This window comes from Rhinatrema bivittatum, chromosome 16 (assembly GCF_901001135.1).
Source record: "Rhinatrema bivittatum chromosome 16, aRhiBiv1.1, whole genome shotgun sequence".
Taxonomy (NCBI): domain Eukaryota; kingdom Metazoa; phylum Chordata; class Amphibia; order Gymnophiona; family Rhinatrematidae; genus Rhinatrema; species Rhinatrema bivittatum.
This window is the reverse complement of record NC_042630.1, coordinates 50632838-50654529: the sequence shown is the minus strand read 5'-3', so window position 1 is coordinate 50654529 and position 21692 is coordinate 50632838. Positions and strand designations below refer to the sequence as shown.

Here is a 21692-nt window from a genome sequence, read left to right as displayed (position 1 = left end):
TCCATTGCTCCTACCATGTGACAGGGGCCGACCAATGGCACCGGTAGCCCCTGTGACATATGAAGAGCAAAGGCTATCGGCACCATTTTGAATACCGGCAGTCGACAGCCCGAGGGCAGGAGATCACTCCAGGACCCCCGCTGGACCAACAGGGACTTTTGGCAAGTCTTGGGGGGTTTATTCGTTAGTGATACGTTGTATTCGTGGGGGTTCACCATACGTTTTGCGATCCCCACGAATACAACAAATATGACATATACGTTGTGGACGAATGCACACCCCAACTAGATATCATACTCTGCAACAACTTGACATAACATATAGTGCAAACATGGAATTTTAATGCTTTAAAGTATAAAATCAGGCACTTGAGGAACAAAAATCCACCTGCTATATTTCATTAAGAAGGACAAGAACTGAAAACTGTTAGACAAGACACAGACATCAAGGAGTAATTGTTTTGGATGACCACAAGTTTACCTTAACACAGTTTGTTTCAAATAGGTTCAAAAGTGTTTAGTAACTGACAATGTTGACTTCCTGTTTAAAGCTTTTTTCAGGGCCACATTTAACTCTTTGCTTCTCAAGCTGTAAATCAGAGGGTTTAGCAGTGGGAGAGTGAGTATATACACTGCAGTAACCAGTTTGTTTGATTTCAGAGAATTTGCTGAGCTGGGCTGCATATAAATTCCCAACATAGTCCCATATAACAGAATAAGGACTGTAAGGTGGGAGGAGCAGGTGGAGAAGGCCTTGCTTTTCCCCTCTCTAGAATGGATTCTGAGGATTCTGGAGATGATAATGATATAGGATGTCAGGGTCAGAAGAAATGGGGTAAAGCCTGCAAAAACAGACTCTATATAAGACATAGTTAGAATAATTGAAGTGTCTGAGCAGGAAATTTCCTGCAGTGCTGTGAGTTCACAGAAGAAGTGATTGACTACATTGGAGTCACAGAAAGAAAACTGGGATGTAAAGATAGTCACTGGCAATGAGTCTATTAAACCTGCAAGCCATGAGACAGCTGCCAGAAGAACACAGACCCTCTTATTCATGACTACGATATAATGCAGGGGATTGCATATTGCAACATAACGATCATATGCCATGACAGTAAGAAGTACTATTTCTATTCCCACACAACCTAGAAAAAAATAAATTTGTGTAATGCATGCAGTGAAAGAAATAATATTACTCTCTGACAGAAGGATTAAGAGTAATTTTGGTACAGTGACCATCAGGGAAGAGATGTCAAGGATAGACAAGTTGGCCAAGAAGAAATACATGGGGGTGTGCAGGTGTCGATCGGCACATATTATGCAGATAACGAGAAGGTTTCCCAACACAGCCATCAGGTAGAGGAGTGAGAAGAGAGTGAAGAGAGGGAGCTGCAGCTCTGGGAACTCTGAGAACCCCAGAAGCAGGAATTCTGTAACATGGCTGTGGTTTCCAGTTTCCCATTGTTTGTCCTCCATAGAGTGCTGAAGAGAAAAAGAAGACAAAGAATGAAAGAGAAAAAAGTAGGAACTAGGCAGCACTGAGTCCAATAAAATATATATAAACAATAATAAAATACATCTCAGAGGTTACAGTGGCTATTAATTTGGCATCCGGGTATTTGACCCTCTCAGTTTTTTATCTACTGGACATAAAGGATAATAAAGTTTATCTTATGCCAACTACTCTAAAGTACCACTTCAACACATGTGGGAAATTTAAGACTTTTTACCATCCATCTGATTTTGTTTCTCCTGAGCACATCATTAATTTTTATTTATTTACTTTATTGAAAGTGATGATATTTATCGCTTATATTGACAAATATCAATGCTAAACAGTATATAAACAGTGCATCATAGGAAAACAATTAGTGTAAAGCTGCATAAACATTCAATAATGCAATAAATGTTGGGATTAAAGGGTGGATCCTTGGGCCGACCGTAGAAGACAGTCGGGAGGCAGACCGCCAGGCAAGGACTGTTCTTCACCTGGAAACCCGAAACGCCCCCGGAGGAGCCGTTGGCGCCCGGGTCGCTAGGGCTTAGGTGTCTTCGCCCTGGAAGTCCGAGGTCCCCCCGGGAGGAGCCCGTAGGGACCCGGACCGCTGGGACTTAGGTGAACTGCTGGCTAGAAGAATCAGTCCGAGGTCGAAGTAGGAGCGGAAGTCACGGGTAGTCGATCCGGTGTCTAGGCAGGCAGCAGGAGTCAAAACGAGGAGATAGTCCGGGGTCCGGGCAGGCAGCAGGCAGGGGCAAGGTCAGGTCCAATCCGGGTCACAGGCAGGCAGCAAACGGAGGCAAGGTCAGGTCCAATCCGGGTCACAGGCAGGCAGCAGACGGAGGCAGAAACACTGGTACTGGCAAGCAGGAACAGGGAATCCAGGAACGGCAACTCTCGCTAGGTGACCACGTTGCAAGGCAACTTCCTGGGGACTGACGCCGGTTTAAATAGCCCGCTGTAGCTGACGTCACTGGGGGGGGGCGGTCCAGCACATCCGGGTGCTGGACCGTGAAAAAGCCAGCCCTCGCGTGCGCGCGCGTTCCCCCGAGGGGGAGGAGTCCCGCGGAGCTGACGGCGTCTCACACGCGGAGAGGCCATTACCACGCGGCCTGGCCGACCCCGAATCGCGCGGATCGCGGCAAGGCCCCGGAGCCAGGAGGGAAGGTAAGGGCTCAGGCAGCGCAGCGGTGGCTGAGACCGCAACAATAAAACAAAGAAAGCAATTGAAAATATAAAATAGCATAAAAGTTCAATAAAACAATAAAACAGATTGGGCAGATGTAACTAAAACACAGAATGGCTCAATGAAAATAATGAGCCTTTACTTTTTCTGAAGAGTTTCAGTTCAGTAATGTGCCGTAGCTCATTCCACAGGTTGTGGCCAGTGAGAGAGAAAGCCCTACTATGAGTGGCCTGAAGACGTGCTCTTTACTGGTGGGTATCTGAAGGAGACCCCTGTCAGCTGACCTTAGAGCTCTCCCAGGAACATATCTTGTAAGCCTACAGGATATGGACACAGGACAATCAGCTTGAAGAGCTATAAACACTGCCATCAACCTTTGTTACCTAAATTTTCTGAGGGACTGAAATCCCACAGTCAGAGCCTGACACATTAACACTTTAATACAATCCCATACTCACAGAATCAAATAGTCATGGAGTCATAGCAGGACATCTGTACAATTACACAGTAATACCCTTATGTTGTCATCTACCTACATAACTGTGCAGCCTGAGAGAGCCTTACAGTGTTACAGCACAGAGTTACATAATGATAAACTCATGAGATCAGACTGACACAGTTGCATGATTTCAGAGAGAAATTTAGAAAAGTATTGTGTTACACTCTCACACAGTCACACTTATATTGTTACTGTTTTTACATTTTTGCTGCTTTTCTTTCTTTCTTTTTTTTTTTTGCAAGTGCTCCTTGGAATGCAAAATCCAAAGCTATATTTTAAGATACTTTCATTTATTGAAAATATAATTATTAAAGTCATGTTTTAAAAATATGATGAACAATTCTCTTGGCAGTTATAGGAGATCATTACTGGGGTATATATTTGAAAAGCTATGTTGCACTTTACCTGTGTAGATCCAGATGTCTTCAGGTTAAGAATACTAAATCAAAATACACCCTCATGTAGCAGCTAAAAAGTATTTTATGATGTGCATACTTGAAGTGGCATAAAAAGAAGAGCTCCTGCGGAAATGTTTACATTGGTGGAGGGAATTCTGCACATGCATTGATGTTTCAGATATGCATGTGATGTGAATGTTTCCTCATGTAAGTCCATCTCAATCTTAGCCGGAATGAGTATTCACAGGTACTTTTGTACCTGTTTAACCTTTGGTGGGATGTGAGAAAGAATCTCCCAGGTCTGCTTCTCATTTAAAATGTGCTTTATTTTTGGAGGTGCAAATGGAATGTATTGGAGGCTTCTGAAACCTGCCCTTATTGCCTTCTCTGCATGTGTGACACCACATAACTGAATGTTAAATTAAATTTAGAGAGGTTTGCTCCGTCTGAGAACAGACAGAATTTCCATAAGGGTTCTTTATATCCCACGTGCTACTCAGCTACATGCATGTGTGACACCACATAACTGAATGATAAATTAAGTTTAGAGAGGTTTGCTCCGTCTGAGAAGTGACAACATTTCCATAAGGGTTCTTTATATCCCATGTGCTACTCAGCTGCCTGCATGTGGAGAAAGACAGATGAACAAACATGGTCACCTCGTTAATTTATTCCTTTCCTTTCACAAAGAACACAAAATGCTCATGAAATGCTTTCTCTTAAAGTATCATTTTAAAGTAAGTGCTGCTTCTATTAGAATATCCTAGAAAAGTTTAGAGCTTAATTTTTATTACCTTTCTTTAGGTAATCTAATGCCAGGGTTTTACCCTTGATTTTCAGTAATTTTCAGGATTTTGCCCTTGATTTTCAGAAGATTTCAAATCATTTCATAAAGACTAAAATCCCCTCTCCTTCCATATTTTAAAGGTACAGATATGTTTTTCAAGGGCTTCTCATGTTTTGAGCCATCCTTAATCACATCTCAGATCGTGCCACTCTATCCATTACTAACTTTCAATGTCTAGTAGTGGGGGTCAACATTTGAACTTCCTCTCAAAAGATATTACAAGAACAGCAGAAAATATTTTGTACTGTTTTCTCTGGGTGTGATGAGAATGTTAGCAATAATGAACTTGCCCCATAATTATCCAGTTAGAGTTCATCATCCATATTTCAGGATTACTATCATATCAACATAATTACTATCATATCATACAGACGATCTAACAAATGTTTTCTTCCTCGATACCTAACCCCAGTGTCATGTTCTTAGACATCAGGCTATACACCTATGCTATCAGCCGGCTCGCCAGTAAAAAACTTTTTCCTCCAGCTATCTCTTTGTTAAACCCAATTCGTTAGATCCAAGTTTTGTTTTCCTTTGTTTAATGTAATGCATCCTTTTGCAATGGTTATTGTTATATTGTAAACCGAGGTGATTTGCAACTTGTTACATGAATATCGGTATATAAAAGTGCCAAATAAATAAATAAATAAATATCAAAGACTTACATGTCAAGCACATTCCCAAGAAAGCATTTGCAAACTGAGGGTACATCATACTGGAGAGCATTAGCACAGATTCAAATCACTTACGGGTCGATACTCTAAGGCCTCGGTAGAAACAGTGCGGCAGTGTCAGGCGCACCCTCGCTCCCCGCACGCACAGTTCTCTTCATCTACCGCTCGATACTCTCTTCAAATTGCATGCAGTGGATCCCCACAGGGCTCCTGCCCATGGACAGTAACACCTCCACTGTGACCAAGGGTCCACAATGCCACAAACACAACAGTAGAATACTTAATTTAGTGTCCTTGCAATCTTATGTATATAGGGAAAACAATACAGATGCTGAAAACTAGGTTAATTGAACATCGGAGCTCATTAAAGTGTGGAAAAGAAGAAGCTCCACTTGTTGATCATTTTTTTTGAGGCTTAACCATACATTTGATGATTTATTGTTTACAGTTTTAGAAGTGGTTAAACCAAATGTGAGAAGGGGTGATTGCAATCTATGGTGGTTGCAGGTAGAACAGCATTGGATCTTTAAATTGCAAACAGTTCAACCACTGGGTTAAATAAAGAATTAGACTGGTGGGTATTTCTTGAAGAGGGTGGAGCTTAAGTGATTGGTGGAGAGGGAGGGTGTGTTGGTAGATAAGGTTTGAGTTCAGGGTTGAGGTTTGAGTGTTTGTCGCCATTTTGAAATGATTATGGATTGGAGCTAGCTATTTCAAAGGTATGTTTCCACTGATGATGTTTTTAATGATATCACTGTGGGTTTTCTAATGCGAGTTTGTTTTTTTGTTTTTATTTTTGTTTTCCAGATTAAGCATATTCCCCTGAGGCAGGCAGAAGCTAAAACATTGTCAGTGCTGGGATACTACTGAGCCAATGTGGAAGGCAGTTTAAAGATAAGCTGCAAGAGCTTTTTAGATACTGAGACATTAAAAGAATATTTTTGATATTAATAAAAATAAAAATGAAAGTAAGGTAGTTTGCGGTTATAAAAGTGTAGTGTTGAATGGGAATGAGTAATTGACATGAGCATTATGTGCTCAGTAGTATAAATGCTGGTTAAAGCCCATTGTGGGCAAGACCCTACAGATTATTCACAAGAGCACTTAGAATATTCTGATACTTATTCCCATGTATAGGGTAATTGGTCCGTGTTATTTTGGCTTTGATAAGGATAGAATAAATCAGTACATTCAGGCAGGTGACACAGTTGCATAGTAACTTAGTTACATAGCCAAAGGGTAACACAACTATACATTAAAGCAAACAGACCATGACATATCCCCATAGAGAAAGAATTCAAAGGTCATAGGCACATGGCTACATAATCACAAAGTTTCACAATAACACAGTCATACATTTTAGCAGTCACATAGTTATAGGCTCAGACACATTGCTATACTCAGTAAAGTCATTATGTTTTTGCAGTTCCACTCTTTTATATTTATTATAGTTTTTAAAGTTTCTTTTTATTCCATGATTTTCCCAGTTCTGGAGCATTCCCATCAATGTCCTGCTGACAAACTTGTTTAAAAGGAACCTCAGAACTGCTCGGGTTTGTTCTTATATGAATGGAGTCATTTGTTAGTAATATATGTTCTAATTGACAAATAAGTTTATGTATTGCTTGTATTTATGTTTTATTTTATGCCTTTAATTCATTATTTTTCTTCCCTTGGAGCATTTCACAATTTGGAAATAAGAACATAAGAACATAAGAAAATGCCATACTGGGTCAGACCAAGGGTCCATCAAGCCCAGCATCCTGTTTCCAACAGTGGCCAATCCAGGCCATAAGAACCTGGCAAGTACCCAAAAACTAAGTCTATTCCATGTAACCATTGCTAATGGCAGTGGCTATTCTCTAAGTGAACTTAATAGCAGGTAATGGACTTCTCCTCCAAGAACTTATCCAATCCTTTTTTAAACACAGCTATACTAACTGCACGAACCACATTCTCTGGCAACAAATTCCAGAGTTTAATTGTGCGTTGAGTAAAAAAGAACTTTCTCCGATTAGTTTTAAATGTGCCCCATGCTAACTTCATGGACTGCCCCCTAGTCTTTCTACTATCCGAAAGAGTAAATAACCGATTCACATCTACCCGTTCTAGACCTCTCATGATTTTAAACACCTCTATCATATCCCCCCTCAGTCGTCTCTTCTCCAAGCTGAAAAGTCCTAACCTCTTTAGTCTTTCCTCATAGGGGAGTTGTTCCATTCCCCTTATCATTTTGGTAGCCCTTCTCTGTACCTTCTCCATCGCAATTATATCTTTTTTGAGATGCGGCGACCAGAATTATACACAGTATTCAAGGTTCGGTCTCACCATGGAGCGATACAGAGGCATTATGACATTTTCCGTTTTATTCATCATTCCTTTTCTAATAATTCCCAACATTCTGTTTGCTTTTTTGACTGCCGCAGCACACTGCACCGACGATTTCAATGTGTTATCCACTATGACACTTAGATCTCTTTCTTGGGTTGTAGCACCTAATATGGAACCCAACATTGTGTAATTATAGCATGGGTTATTTTTCCCAAATATACTGGAGATGCCAAATGTATTTAATTCAGTCCAGTCCTGCTATTAGCCTCTTTTATGTATGTGGGCTTGCAGATCAGATGTCCCTAAGAACTGCCAGACTGCTAGTCCCAGCATGCCATGGGGTAAATCCTGGATTGGATCAGCCTGTCTTGAAACAATGGATCCAGCTGGTAAGTCTAAGGAGCAATGTCCCTTAGCTCTCCCCTTTGCTCAGCCTCTTAACTCGGCTTCTTAACTGCTGCTATCTTCGATGTTTTGCTCAATTGATCAGTGATGGTATGTTTTATTTTATACTTTTTAGTATTCTTATTTGTTTTAACATTACCTCAAAGATTTGCAAGATCTTGTTTGCTTTATCATTGTAAGGCTCTTGCAATCTGATGACATATCATGAAATGTATTTTATTCTTACAATATTGAATTATGGACACTATGCATCCTTTAAGCCTATTTCACACCATTGCTGCTGTTCATGTCTTACTTCTATCCAGCACTTCCTGTATCAGCCTTTGAGAGATGATTGTGATGCTAAATTTTCTAAATTTCAAATTTTGGGTATTTTAATGCTAGATCATTAAAAAATAAAATCCCATTTTTTTCTTGATTTTTTTGGAAACATAAACTTGATATCTTATATTTAGTAGATACATGGTTATTAGAAACAGACATCTTTATTTAAAATCAGCTTTCTCCTCCTGATTGCATAATAGTGCATCAACCGCACAAAGAAGGAGGGGTAGTACTGATCATCTGTCAGCAATCCTTAAATCTTATTAGGCAACAGATCTTAGCTTCCAGTATTTTTGTAGCTGTCTGTATGATTGCCCTAACTGGGGACTTTTGGGTGTCTACAGACTACTGGGTACAATGAACCAGGTCTTTAACATTACTGAATTGATTCCCTCAACCGCTGATAAGTTTCTTGTACTTGGAAATTTCAATTAATTTACCTTAGAACCTGTGATACTGAATAATCATTTTGACTTTCTCAATGCTATGAGAAGCATGAGGGTTTCAGCAAGTTGTTGACTTCCCTACCCAGGCATGTTTGCCCTATTCTTTCTAGACTAGAATGCTGTTAATGCGAAATAAGCTCTAATTGAGACACTGTTAACATTAACATACAATAAACAGATTATTGTTTAATCTTTTTAAAGTTTTTTTCTGACTATGTCATCTGGTTCTAAATCTAAGCCCCAGGGTGTTAACATTGTTATTCCTAGTTTTATATCTTGCTGGGATACTGATTTACGGCAGCTTGATGGTCAGTTGATCACTAAGCAAGCAGATTACTGGAATAGTATTACTACTAACTTTCCTGACCAGATAGCCCTGTGAAAATTCATCTAATCACATCATAAACTAGTTGTCAGTATTTTACTCCAGAATAAATTCAGTTTAAGTCTAGATTAAGAAGAAGCAGACAGGAAGTAGAGAAAATCCTCCACCCACTTATTAAAGAATCTTACCTTATCTTGCTACGTCATTACTGAATTATGATTGTTTCAGTTATGAAATTGTTTTGGGCTCTAAATTACAATAATATCTTAAACACCTGTAAACTTTGTTTTCACTAGTTAAATCTATTATATCTCATCCCCCAACATTTTCTGCACCTATGATACCTGCTGGCTAAATATATTTTTATGAAAAAAATAGATGAATATGAACCACTTTTGACACTTATGATGTGTAAGTTACTGATTATCCACTGATTATCCACTGACCGCTGCCTGGGAAAACTTTGCCGCAGTATCTATGACTGAAATTTGCCAAAATCTATTCACAGTAAATTAGACTGATGATCTTTTAAAATATAGGATAAACAAGCTGGTATGATGATTTTTTAATATGTGGTAATAATCAGTTGTAACAAAGGAACAATATCTTTTCTAGCTTTCACAAGCCAGCTTGGAATAGGAACACAAGTTTAAAAAGTGATCAGAATTAAAAAAAACAAAAACAACCCTCTGTAACATTATTTTCTTGACTTTATAATATAATCATAACCTGAGCTTTTGCATTTGATTTCAGAAAGTTTGATATCTTTGCATCAATGATGAGCCACTTTCCTTCTCCTCTGTATTTCTAAGCTGCTACATGTGCTTCTGTGCTGTAAAGGGCTCACTGGGTCTGTTTGGGATTATCTTGAATCACTTCAGATCCTGCTGCTCTAAGCCTGACCCTATTCTACTATTCACTGGGGTTGTGAGGTCAAATTTCCACTCAAAAGACAATGTAAAAAAATGCTGAAAATGTTTTTGCTAATTTTCCACCTGGTTGGATTAAAAGGAAGCAAATTTATATCTGAGTCAGAAGATGAATTTTTCCAGAAATGATTCAGTTATAGGATTATAACTGTAGTGACATGAGAAGTGCATGCACTAGAAGATGCACCATATTCTAGAACATTGGTAAGGATTCCAGTCTATTGTAACAAAAGTTCTGATCCCATCACTTACCTTCTTCACCAGCGGATTCTGCATGTCTGGCATGAATAGCCAGATGAGCTAAGAGCATTAATGTTGATTGAAAGAGCCAGTTGGGATACAATCTCTTCACACACAGTCCTTGGTAATTGCCCTCTTAAGATTACTATCTTACACAGAATTCCCGCAGAGTGTCAGACTTATGAAAATCTAAATAATCCCTAGGGATTCAAACCAAATGAGGAATCCAAACTGAAATTGGCAATTTTTGGTTCAGTTAATTTCAATTAATTGAATCTCCACCAGATCTGAACCCCCCAACAACAACAAATGTTCAGGTATTTTCATTTTGGCAAATAATGCTCACTATTTGCAAATAGTGCATACTATATTCTGAGTAATTAAGGAAAAGAGAAAAAGCTCCCACAGCCCCACAACCCCTTGCCATCTCCTGCTACCCAAATAATCTAATTGGCATTTCCATTGACCTCTGTGGGTGTAAGAAAGGACAAAGGGTAATTCTCACTCCCATCTGCCTCACTTGCATACCTTTAAAAATGGTGCCAGATATGAACAGTCCTGGAGAGGATACAAGGGTCGACAGCTTGAAGATTCCTGAAAGTGTTGGTAAAGACTGTTCCAGGCTGTAGGGGAGGATTGCTTAGTAGGGATGTGCGGAGGGACGCCATACATTGCATTCATGATTCAGATTCATTGGGCAGCAGATATGTTGCATTCGGCCGTATGGCGCCCCGATGTGTTAATATGGAGATTTCTATTTGTGTCCAGCTAAAATTAAAATTAACTACAACCCCCACCCTCCTGACCCCCCAAGACTTACCAAAACTCCCTCGTGGTCCAGCGGGGAGTCCAGGAACCATCCCCTGCACTCTCCCACCCTCAGTGCCGGTTTCATCATGGCACCGATAGCCTTTGTCACAGGGGCTACCGGTGCCATTGGTCAGCCCCTAACACATGTTCATCGGCACCAGCTTGTGCTCCTACCATGTGACAGGGGCTGACCAATGGCACCGGTAGCCCTTGTGACATAGTATGGGCAAAGGCTATCGGTGCCATTTTGAGTACTGGCATTGGACAGCCGGAGTGGCAGGGAGTCGCTCCGGGACCCCCGTTGGACCCCCAGGGACTTTTGTCCAGCTTGGAGGGGACTCCTGATCCCCACAAGACTTGCCAAAAAGGCCAGTGGGGTCTGGGAGCGACCTCCTGCATGCCGTTCGTCCGATGCCAGTACTCAAAATGGCGCCATTTTGAGTACTGGCATCGGAGTGCAGGAGGCGCTCCCAGACCCCGCTGGACTTTTGGCAAGTCTTGTGGGGGTCAGGAGGCCCCCCCAAGCTGGCCAAAGTCCCTGAGGGTCCAACGGGGGTCCCGGAGTGACCTCCTGCACTCCGGCCATCTGATGCCAGTACTCAAAATGGTGCTGATAGCCTTTGCCCATATTATGTCACAGGGGCTACCGGTGCCATTGGGTCAGCCCCTGTCACATGGTAGGAGCACAAGATGGTGCCGATGGCCATGTGACAGGGGCTGACCAATGGCACCGGTAGCCCCTGTGACAAAGGTATCGGCGCCATGATGAACCGGCACCGAGGGTGTGAGTGCAGGGATGGCTCCTGGACCCCCTCCCGCTGGACCACCAGGAGTTTTGGTAAGTCTTGGGGGGGTTCAGGAGGGTGGGGGGTTTGTTTAAATTTTTATTTAGGTGGCCGTATAATTCTACGAAGATTCGTGTATTCGTGGGAATCGCGATACGTTTCGCTTCCCCACGAATACTACAAATAGTGCAATATACATTGTGGATCGCCAATACGGCGAAAAACGAATACACACCCTATTGCTTAGTGTGAAGGTTACAAGATGAAGGTCTGAAAGAGGAAGAACTGAGCTGGAGACATCTGAGCGACTGTAGTTGGAGTAAAAGAACTAGGTCAAGACAGTGGCTATGCTTGTGAGTAAGGCAGTGTTGGAGATCAAATGATGAGTTTAAGGAAATGGTTATGAGACATAAGAGTTAGAGGGGTCATCAACATAAAGGTTAAATAATAAGGGAAGAGGAAGTTGGGTCAACAAAAAGTGGAAAGCCAGGAAGCAAAGTTAATGAGAAGAAGGAGGGAGATTTATCAGGGGGATGATGAATGATAGCTACCCAGAGAGGTAATAGGCTGAATAGACGAATGGAGTGATCTTCAAAGGAAGAAAAAAGAGTGGGATTGATGTGGGCGAGCAGAAGTCCAACGCCACCACTGCAGCCTACGGTGAGAAGTTATGGGAGGAAAAGATCATCTGCATGACAGAGAGCAGCAAATGAGGCACGGTCCTCAGGGAAAAGCCAAGTCTCAGTCAAGGCAAGGAGATGAAGAATATGAGAGAAAAAGAGGTCAAGGAGCTGAAGGGAAAATATGCTGTTTTGCAGACTACACATTAATCTGTAACAGATTCTATCCATGCTCCCTCCATGCAGGTTGCCCCAACCTTCTTGGAAGCTAATACACTTCTACCACATTTGTTTAGGGTTGTAACCACCACTCTATATATGTAACCTTTCATCTGGGGAGTTCAGGTTTCCCGAGGACACACAAACTGTGGCTGCTCTGGCTAGCACTTCTCCCCTCTCTCATTGCCCCAAGGGTTGCGTATTTCTGGTGTGGGAAAGCTTAAGCTTATCGCCCGATGTGTTGTATTTATAGCTCCTTCTTCCTTAGTAACTGTAATGCTGTTCCTGGGACAAACAGGCAGGATAAGGTACTGGGTGTTCAAAATAAAAGTTTACTGATTCTTTAAAGTTAAACCAAAGGTCCAATGTATCCAATGGTGAGATTGCAGTTGTCTGAGTTGCACATGTTCATCTTCCTCTGGGTTAATCTTTCTTTCAGATTCCTGGGATTGAGTTTATCACTTATGCTTTTAAGCTGTCCCAGGGGCCAGGGAATCCCTTTAGAATTGGGAAAATCCTGCCTGAGTCCAAATGTTAAATCACGGTCACCCAACCTGTGGCCTGGTCCCTTTGGATGGAGATCCTGTGGAGGGTCTCCATGATCTTTATCCTTCTTCCTGAATTTCAGTGGTCTGTGAATTCCTGGAAGGAAAAGTCTGTGGGGCATAGGACACTGACTGTCTCAGCCCTGTTTCCCAGTGAAGAGGGGTGGATCCAAATACCTCCCTACAAACAAAATGGGAATATTTTCTATTTTTCCAAAAATCACTTTGTGGCTGTTATGCTATCACTGGTGTTTGTGTCTTCTAGGAAGTAGAAAAAGGCTCACAGGTCTTCAGTCCTTATCCTTTGCGTCCAGGGGGTGGCCTTCTCCACAAGGGTTTAAGGTTGAAACAACAGTCCCAGTCTCAAGTTCTACCTATCAAACATCTCGCACTGGGGAATGATGTCACTAGTGCTTGCCTCCTCGAGAGAGTAGAGGGATGGCTCAGAGATCTTCTGTCCCTGGTCCCAGGATTGGTATGTCCCTCTTCATGGGAGCCAAGGGTTTCCCCAGAATGAAAGTCCAAAAGGAATCTGGCAAATTCTCTCATCCAAAATTGAGGACAGGACCTCTCAGACAGGAGGGGATCCTCTTCTAAAAAATCCTTAAATTAGGTTAGAGGCCCAAGTTACTAAGTAAACAGAAAGGAGCTACTTGCCTCTCCAAGGGCTAACTAAAATGACCACGCCAAAATTACTGATCACCTCACTAAGGGGGTTATTTTCCAAGCTGTTGTACGACTTTTCTCATGTAAAAAGCACTCAGGGAAGTTTTTCCTGCGTCAAAAAGAATTTTTATTAGAGTAAAGTGAAATATCACAATGACCAATAGTCAATTTCTCGATCAGCGGCACTACCAAGGTATTTACATAGATGTTGCAAAACAATGGCGATCCAGCGTTTCAATTCAAATCATTATTCTTAGTTCCGGGAAGCCTCCGGAACTGACTTAAATGCCATAGTAGTGACATCACTACACTCCGCCCTCACTACATTCACAGCACCATAATTTGAAGAATGAAGCAACTCGACTCCCTCCCCCTCTTAAATGAGGGAATATCATTCATTGGAAGCATTTAGTCCTTCAGGTATCACATTCCCCAATTTAAAAATCCACTGTTGGTTCTTTCAAGTGTAAGACTTTATTCAAATCTCCTCCCCGTGGATGTAACCTGGATTTTCTCTAGAATTCTCCAACGGAGCTGATCAAATGTATGCTGGAATTGTTTACAGTGCATCATCATCGGGGCAGTGAGCCTTTCTGTGGTGATGCAACTTTTATGCTCGATTAATCTGGTACGTACAGTCCTTTTAGTCCTGCCCACATAGTAAAGTTTACTATGTGGGCAGGAAAAACTTCCCTTGAGAAAGGACTGGCTTAAGCAGTTAGCAGTCCGAAACACGGCCCCGTGTCGGGTTACTTGTTTCTGTTGGGAGAAGATGGACCATCATGCACTTGTTGAAAAAGATATACACAATTGAGCTAAGCACTTTACTCTTTGGAGTTTTAATAGCATAAAAAATTGTTTTGAAAAAAAGGACTTTTTGTGGGGATTTCCCATTTAAATGACCGATGATTAAGCATAAGGCTGAGTCACATTAGCGAAAGGTTTCACGATGATGCCTAGTATGATGGTCATGATGTGATATACCTATTGGTCAAGTTGAGTCAGCGTCCGAATTTTTAAAACAAACTTGGATGTGTGTTGGTATAGTCAGAGAATTGTATTCATATACTTTACAATATACCTTCCTCCACATTTAATTATGGGTTATTACACACAAATTGTTATAATTATTGTATGTATAAAATTATTTCATGTATAAATGTGTCTATTTTTTTTCCAAATAAATAGAGAAAGTACACTTGTTTCTGCATTACAAATATACCCATGTACATAAACATGTGTGTACTTTCGGGGCAGACATACCTGGTATGTTATTGTATTGATTTGATTTGATTTAATTTGATTTCTATTCAACCTTTCAGCACCTCAAAGTGGATTACATTCAGGTACTGTAGCATTTCTCTATCCCCAGAGGGCTCCCATTACAGTTTATAAAAAAAACTTGCATAAATCTGTGCAGGCCTACTTACATATTCAAATTGTATACCTTGGACAGTTTTGAAAGCTGGGCTATAAGCCATTAATCATTTTTCTATCTTTCTCTTTTTCTCTCATCTATGGTGAGAAAATTGATGGAGGTTTCGTAGCCCTCTTTCATGCCTGAATATTATTCAAGAGATTTGCCTGGCTTTTCTGTATGAATCCTTCTGTTCCTCTGCTTCGCAGAGTGTATTAGCTAGGAAGCTGCCTTTAATAATTGTCTTCTGCTTTAGCTCAGAATGGTCTATAAGATGCTGGCAACTCCACCTGCCCTCAATGAGTTATGGCCTACACATACTAATGGCCTCTTAAATTCCTCCTATCAGAAGACACTCGGGATGTGCATCTATTGAAACAAAAACAGGAAATGTTAGCTAAATGTTCTGTTTCTTTTCTTTTATTTTGAAAACAAAATGAAAGAAAAATGAATGGAATTTCACTCATTGTCGTTTGTTTCATTTTAAAATACAGGGCATCCTGCTGTAAAAACAAAACAAAGCACAAACTCTTCACAGAATCTCTTCTGATCTCCCGCATGCATATCCCTAGCAAACACCTCACCTAGTGCAACCTCCTAACCAGCCAAGAATATGGTAGATGATGACAGAAGAAGACTGACATGTGGTATCCACTCGGCCCATTTATTCCTGTACAATCCATCCAAATAGTAGTCAGTCTGGTCCAGTAATACTATTCATGCTGTTAATCACAGCCTGCCAGACAGACTTGACTATATGAGCACAGAACGTCTGCTGCTGCGGTAATTTGATTCTGTCAGTGAAGCCTAATGAATCTTTCGGATATCTATTCACTTTGTTTTACCACCATGTATCTCTGTGGCTTATCTAAAACCTCCCCTATCTACTCCAGGAGGTTATTCCATGTATCCACTATGTAAATAATATTTCTCGAAGTTGCTCCAGAGGCTAAAATCTTGGAACTCATGTCCATGACTGTTTATGGAAGTTAACGGAGACATGGTTTGAAGGCCACAGTTCAACCTCTCAGAGAACTCCTATTTACAGTTCTGCACCTGTGAAATGCTAATAAAAATGTTACGAATAGGCAAGCATCTGAGAACTGTAGTGCTAGCAGGATGGGATGTATGCAATTAAGTAGTATAATCACCAACTCAATCAATTATACATTTAACCAACGAGTCCAATGTGAAATAAATCTAGATACGTTAGGTTATTAAGATTTTTCAATATATTGGAATGTACCGATTCTTAAATATATTTACGGGTAAGTGACTCTCATACCATCCCGCTAGCTTTTTGGCAGTGTGCTCTCAAGCCGCATTAGGGATCATCTTTACTCACTGGTCACTGGGACCAGTGACCAGTGACCAGTGATTAAAGATGATCCCTAATGCGGCTTGAGAGCACACATCCAAAAAAGCTAGCGGGATGGTATGAGAGTCACTACCCGTAAATATATTGAAGAATCTGGTACCATTCACATATATTGAAAAAATAACCTAACGTATCTAGATTATTGCAATTAAGTAGTACCAGAGTATGAATGTCAAGGAGGTCTCACAGCTCTGTCTTCAACTGATAAGAGCACGCGATCCCAAGCAATTGTCAGTTTTATTGCATAAAAAGTGAGTATAATTAGAGGGGGAGAAAGATCACTACAATTAACTTTTCTGAATTATCTGATTTCATTTAGCTCTGTTTTATCATTTTATTTCCAGGCCGGTGAAAAAAGCATGTGGTACCCTAGGTGAAAAACCCTCAGTCATGCACACACCTCCCCCAACTATTCTTAGCACAGCACTCTCGCCTACAGACAGCAGTGGCTCCAAACAGTGCTCCCATCTATGGCAGGAGTAGTTCTAGCACAGCTCCCCTCTGGGCCAACATACTTGCTGGAATTTTTTCCCCCAAATTTTTGACACTCTAGGCCAGTGGTTCTCACGACCCACCAGTGTGTTGCAAGCACACGCAGGTGTGCACCACACTTCCCGGTCCCTCGCTGCTCCCCTGCCCCAGCGAATAGGTCCTCCGCCCAGGCTTAAAATGCTGATAACCCAGGCGGAACATGGCAGGAGAGCAGGAGTCAGCGGCACAGCATGGTCTCCCCTTCTGCTCCCCTCCCCCACAGCCTGGAAGAGGAAGCGGTGTGCAGTGGCCACACGCGGGAAGAAGAGATCATGCTCGTACAGGCAGCATCGGCCCGAAGAAGAGAAGAGAGTCCACAGCCTGAAGAATGAGCAGTGCGGTAAGGAGCAATAGAGGAGCAACATCAGCCCCCGTGGCTAATGGGATTCCTCTCAAAGCAGCAAGGGCTGAAATGTAGGAGATTGCTTGATGCCGCTAGTTCAGTTGGGGGGAGAGAGGAGAGAGAGAAAATTGATGAGTGATGCAAGCATATGTGTTTGATATCCTAAGTGTGTGATTGAGAGCCTGTATGTGTGAGATTGAGAGCCTGTTTGTGTGACAGCTATGTGTGTGTGTGTGTATTGAATGAGATCCTTTGGGGTGATTGAAAGCCTATGTAAGTGTGAAAAGACAGAGAGCATGTGTAAATGTATGATTAAGAGCCTATATAAGTGAGAGAGAAAAAACATGTGCATATGTGAGCAATTGAGAGACTATGTAAGTGAGAGAGAGAGCATGTGTATATAGTGTGACTGAGAGGCAGCGTGAGAAAAGAGAGAGCTTGTGTGTGACTAAGAGAGAGGAGAAGTTGCAAGCAAACCACCACCTCCTCCGCTAATTCCAATCTCAGATCACCTGGATATCCAACGTTCCCAGGAATGCAGAGCAAAGCATTTTTTACTTTATTTTTCATTATTGGGTCTGAAATATTTTATTGGTATCTAGAAGTTTTTGGTATGAGTTTTAAATTATTGAATAATCCATTCATCAGCTGTTTTGAAAGAATCTATTCTTTTTGTTAGTATGGTTTTACTGCTATTGATTTTATATTTCCTTGATTTGTTTTGAGGATGTGGTGAAGTTTCTCTTTTTCCTTTGTTACACTGCACAGCAGTCTCTAGCTTTGTGCGGGTTTCAGTTTTTGTCTGCATATTTCTAGTTATGCTTTATGGTCTCTTTATTCTTTGTTAGGTGAGGATCAGCACATGTGATTCAGGTGAGATTTTTCTTCTGACGTGTAGCTTCTCTGTAGGGCTCTATAGCAGCCTGGCTTGGTCCGATTTCCTAATAGGCGTTGCATGTTGTCCTAAGGCCTAGTGTAATATTTTTCCAGTGGTGCTGTTGCGATTCCGGTCGCGACACCGCAACCGGGCTCTTACCTCCACGGCTGTCCCCAGGCTTGGGCAGGTCTCCCCGAACCAGTGCGAGGCCTGCACAGGACTTCCCGGCTGTGGCGCCTTCACGAAGGAGATGCCGTTGAGCTTTCCTGTTTGACCATGCCCTCTGTGTACGCACACGCGCAAGGAGGCAGCTCTTGAAGCTGCAGGGGTGGGAGATCTCGGCCGGCCCCCGGAGTGATGTCAGACACCGGTAGGGGATTTAAGCCTGGTTCCTGCTCCAGGACATTGCTTGCAACGAGGTCGTTCTTTTGAATATCTAGTTGCTGTCTCGTATGTGTTCCAGCTTGTTCCTGCTTCAGTTGCTTGTTCCAGCTTGTTCCTGCTTCCACTCCTGATCCAGCCTACACTCCTGATCCAGTCTCCGCTCCTGTTCCAGCCTCTACTACCTGTTCCACAGCCTCCGCTCTCGACCCAGTCCTGTCTTTCCTCAATAATCTGCCTGGTTTTGACTCCGGACCATACCTGCTTCTGTCTTGCCTGCCGCCAGCCCTGAACTGGGTCTGCCTTGTTGTCTTAGTTATTCTCCTAAGTCCCAGCGGCCCGGGTCCTCATGGCTCCTCCTGGGGGGACCTCGGGCTTCCAGGGTGAAGCTACCATCTGGTCCTCCCGGCTTGGTGCCACCTCCCGCCATTTCCACCTCTGCAGAGTACTTGTACGTGCTGATGTCACTCCGCATGGCCGGCCCAAGGGTCCACCATCTCAGACACAACAGTTTGCAAGGCCATGGACCCCAGCGGACATTTCAGGTTTACAGGCCATTCCTGGAATAGCACAACATCTGCAACAACAGCAACATTGCCTGGATGTGCTGGCAGCAACCGTGGAATGACTAGCCCAACCACCTGGTTCTCAGCCTGACGAAACCCACCAATCCTTCCAGTGGCTCCTGTTCCAGACTCGGTAGTTTCCCCACATCTGCAGTACCATCATGATATTATAGCGAGGCCAAATTCTGTCGTGTCTTTCTTGAACCAGTGTTACATAAGATTCGCCTTTACTACCCAAACAGTTCCTACAGACTCTGTGAAGGTCGCCTAATTCTCTCCTTCCTGGAGGGGAAGGCCCTAGCCTGGGCATCGCCGTTGTGGGAGAGCGAGTGATCCCATGCTGGGGTAGCTTCCAACAGTTCATCCTCAACTTTAAACAGATCTCGATGAACCAGCACGCCATTCCACAGCAACGTCTGAACTAATACAGTTGCGGAAAGGGTCTCGCCCACTGGCGGACTATGCCATTGAATTCCGAACACTAGCTTCTGAGGTAGGCTGGCGTGAAGACTGTTTAAGAAGCCCTATTCTTGGAGGGGCTGGCTTCCAGGATAAAGGACGAACTGGCTGCTAGGGACCTTTCTGAGAGGACTTAAATAACTTAATTGATCTAGCAGGAAGGATCGATTGTCGCCTACAGCAACGCTCTCGGAGGTTTCGCCCGGCTAAAAGGACAGGCTCCTGCTTTCTCGAAACCTCTGGTTCTTCTACTGTAGTGACTAAACCGCAGGCAGAGTCGTCTGGGGAGGATTCAATGCAGTTGGGAAGCAGCACTTTGACTCCAGAGGAGAGAAGGAGATGCAGAACTATGGGTCTCTGTTTGTACTGCGGAAGGAAGGGGCACTTCTTGGCCCAGTGCAAAAACGATTGGGAAAACGCCAAAGCCTAGGCACCACAGGGGAGCTGTCCCTAGGCTGTGTAGTTTCTGCTCCTCATATTCACAGTTCCAGTAACCCTGGAATATCCCGGAGGAACCTTCAACCACTACTGCCTTCATTGACTCAGGGGCAGGTGGGAGCTTTATTCATTGGGATCTGGTACAACGCTCCAGCTTCCTGAACGTCCTCGGGACCCTCCACTCCGGATTACATCCATCCTGAGCACGGTAATCCACGGACGCTCGTGTCTACCACTGAGCTATTGACACTTCGAACGGGGGGTTATGCACCACTGAGAAAATATCTTCTTGGTATTGGAGAGGTCGGTTCTACCGTATAGTACTAGGTCTACCGTGGCTCCAGAAGCACTCTTCGCTCATCCTTTGGGACACATACAAGTGGCAGCCTGGGTCCAGGACTGTTTTACCACTTGCCTGCCTGCTCGACCGCAACCTAACCTTCCTCTAATGGCAACATCTGTGGACATACCCTCCTTGTATGAGGACTTTGCAGATGTCTTTTCTAAAGAGGCAGGCAGAGTTGTACCCCAACACTGTCCCTTTGACTGCGCCATCGACTTGCTGCCTGGTACCACCCCACCTCGAGGAAGGGTGTATCTGCTCTCTCTTCTGAGACACAGGCCATGTCTAATATACATCTCTGAAAAATTGGCTCGGGGATTCATTCACCCTTATAAGTCTCCGGATGGAGCTGGCTTTTTCTTCGTGGGGACGAAGGATGGATCCCTGCACCCATGCATTGACTACAGAGGGCTGAATTCCATCACCAGGCACGACCGATACCCTCAGCCACTAATACCTGAACTTCTGGACTGCCTCCAGGAGGCAAAGGTGTTTACCAAATCGATCTTCGAAGAGCATACACCTGGTGTGCATCGTCCTGGGGAAGAATGGAAGATGGCTTTCTAACACTCGGGACGGGCACTACAAGTACTTGGTATGCCGTTCAGGCTTTGTAATGCCCCTGCAGTGCTCCAGCATCTCATGAATGAGGTATTGAGAGAGAGCTTTATTCATCGGTCATTGTCTACTTGGACAATGTATTAATATATTCTAAAGATCTGACAATGCATCATCAGCACGTGCGACAGTTCTATAGATTCTGGAGGGGAGAACAAGCTGTTCGCGAAGTTCGAGAAATGTCTCTTCGAGCAAGAATCACTTCCATTCTTGGGTACATTCTCTCAGCCCACGGGGTTCAGGATGGACCCAGAAAAGGTGTCTGCCATCCGGGATTGGGCCCTCAACCTATAGGAGTAAAGGCATTCCAAAGATTCCTGGGGCTCGCAAATTTCTATAGACAGTTCATTCCTCCTCACTACTCCTGTAAAGTGGCTCTACTAACAGCACTTACAAGAAAATGAGCGGACACCAAGAATTGGCCTTTAGAGGCAGGCAAGCCTTTTTGGAGTTAAAGGAGTCATTCTTGGAGGATGTTTGCCTACATCACCTGGATCCTCTGAGGCAGTTCCATCGTTAGAGGTGGTATGCTTCGGATATCGCCGTGGGGAGCAGTTTCTTAGCCAGACCTCTAAGAACGGAGCATTGATTCCGT

At 43.0% G+C, this 21692-nt stretch overlaps 1 protein-coding gene across 1 annotated transcript; it reads right to left on the bottom strand.

Annotated features, from left to right (window-relative positions):
* Positions 1-506: 506 nt before the first annotated feature.
* On the bottom strand, positions 507-10137 carry LOC115077655 (olfactory receptor 1019-like). Its single transcript, XM_029579951.1, has 2 exons — positions 10114-10137; positions 507-1481 (listed from the first exon to the last, which is right to left on the bottom strand). Exons 1-2 carry the CDS (start codon positions 10135-10137, stop codon positions 507-509), a joined length of 999 nt encoding a protein of 332 aa, XP_029435811.1.
* Between the last annotated feature and the right edge of the window lie 11555 nt (positions 10138-21692).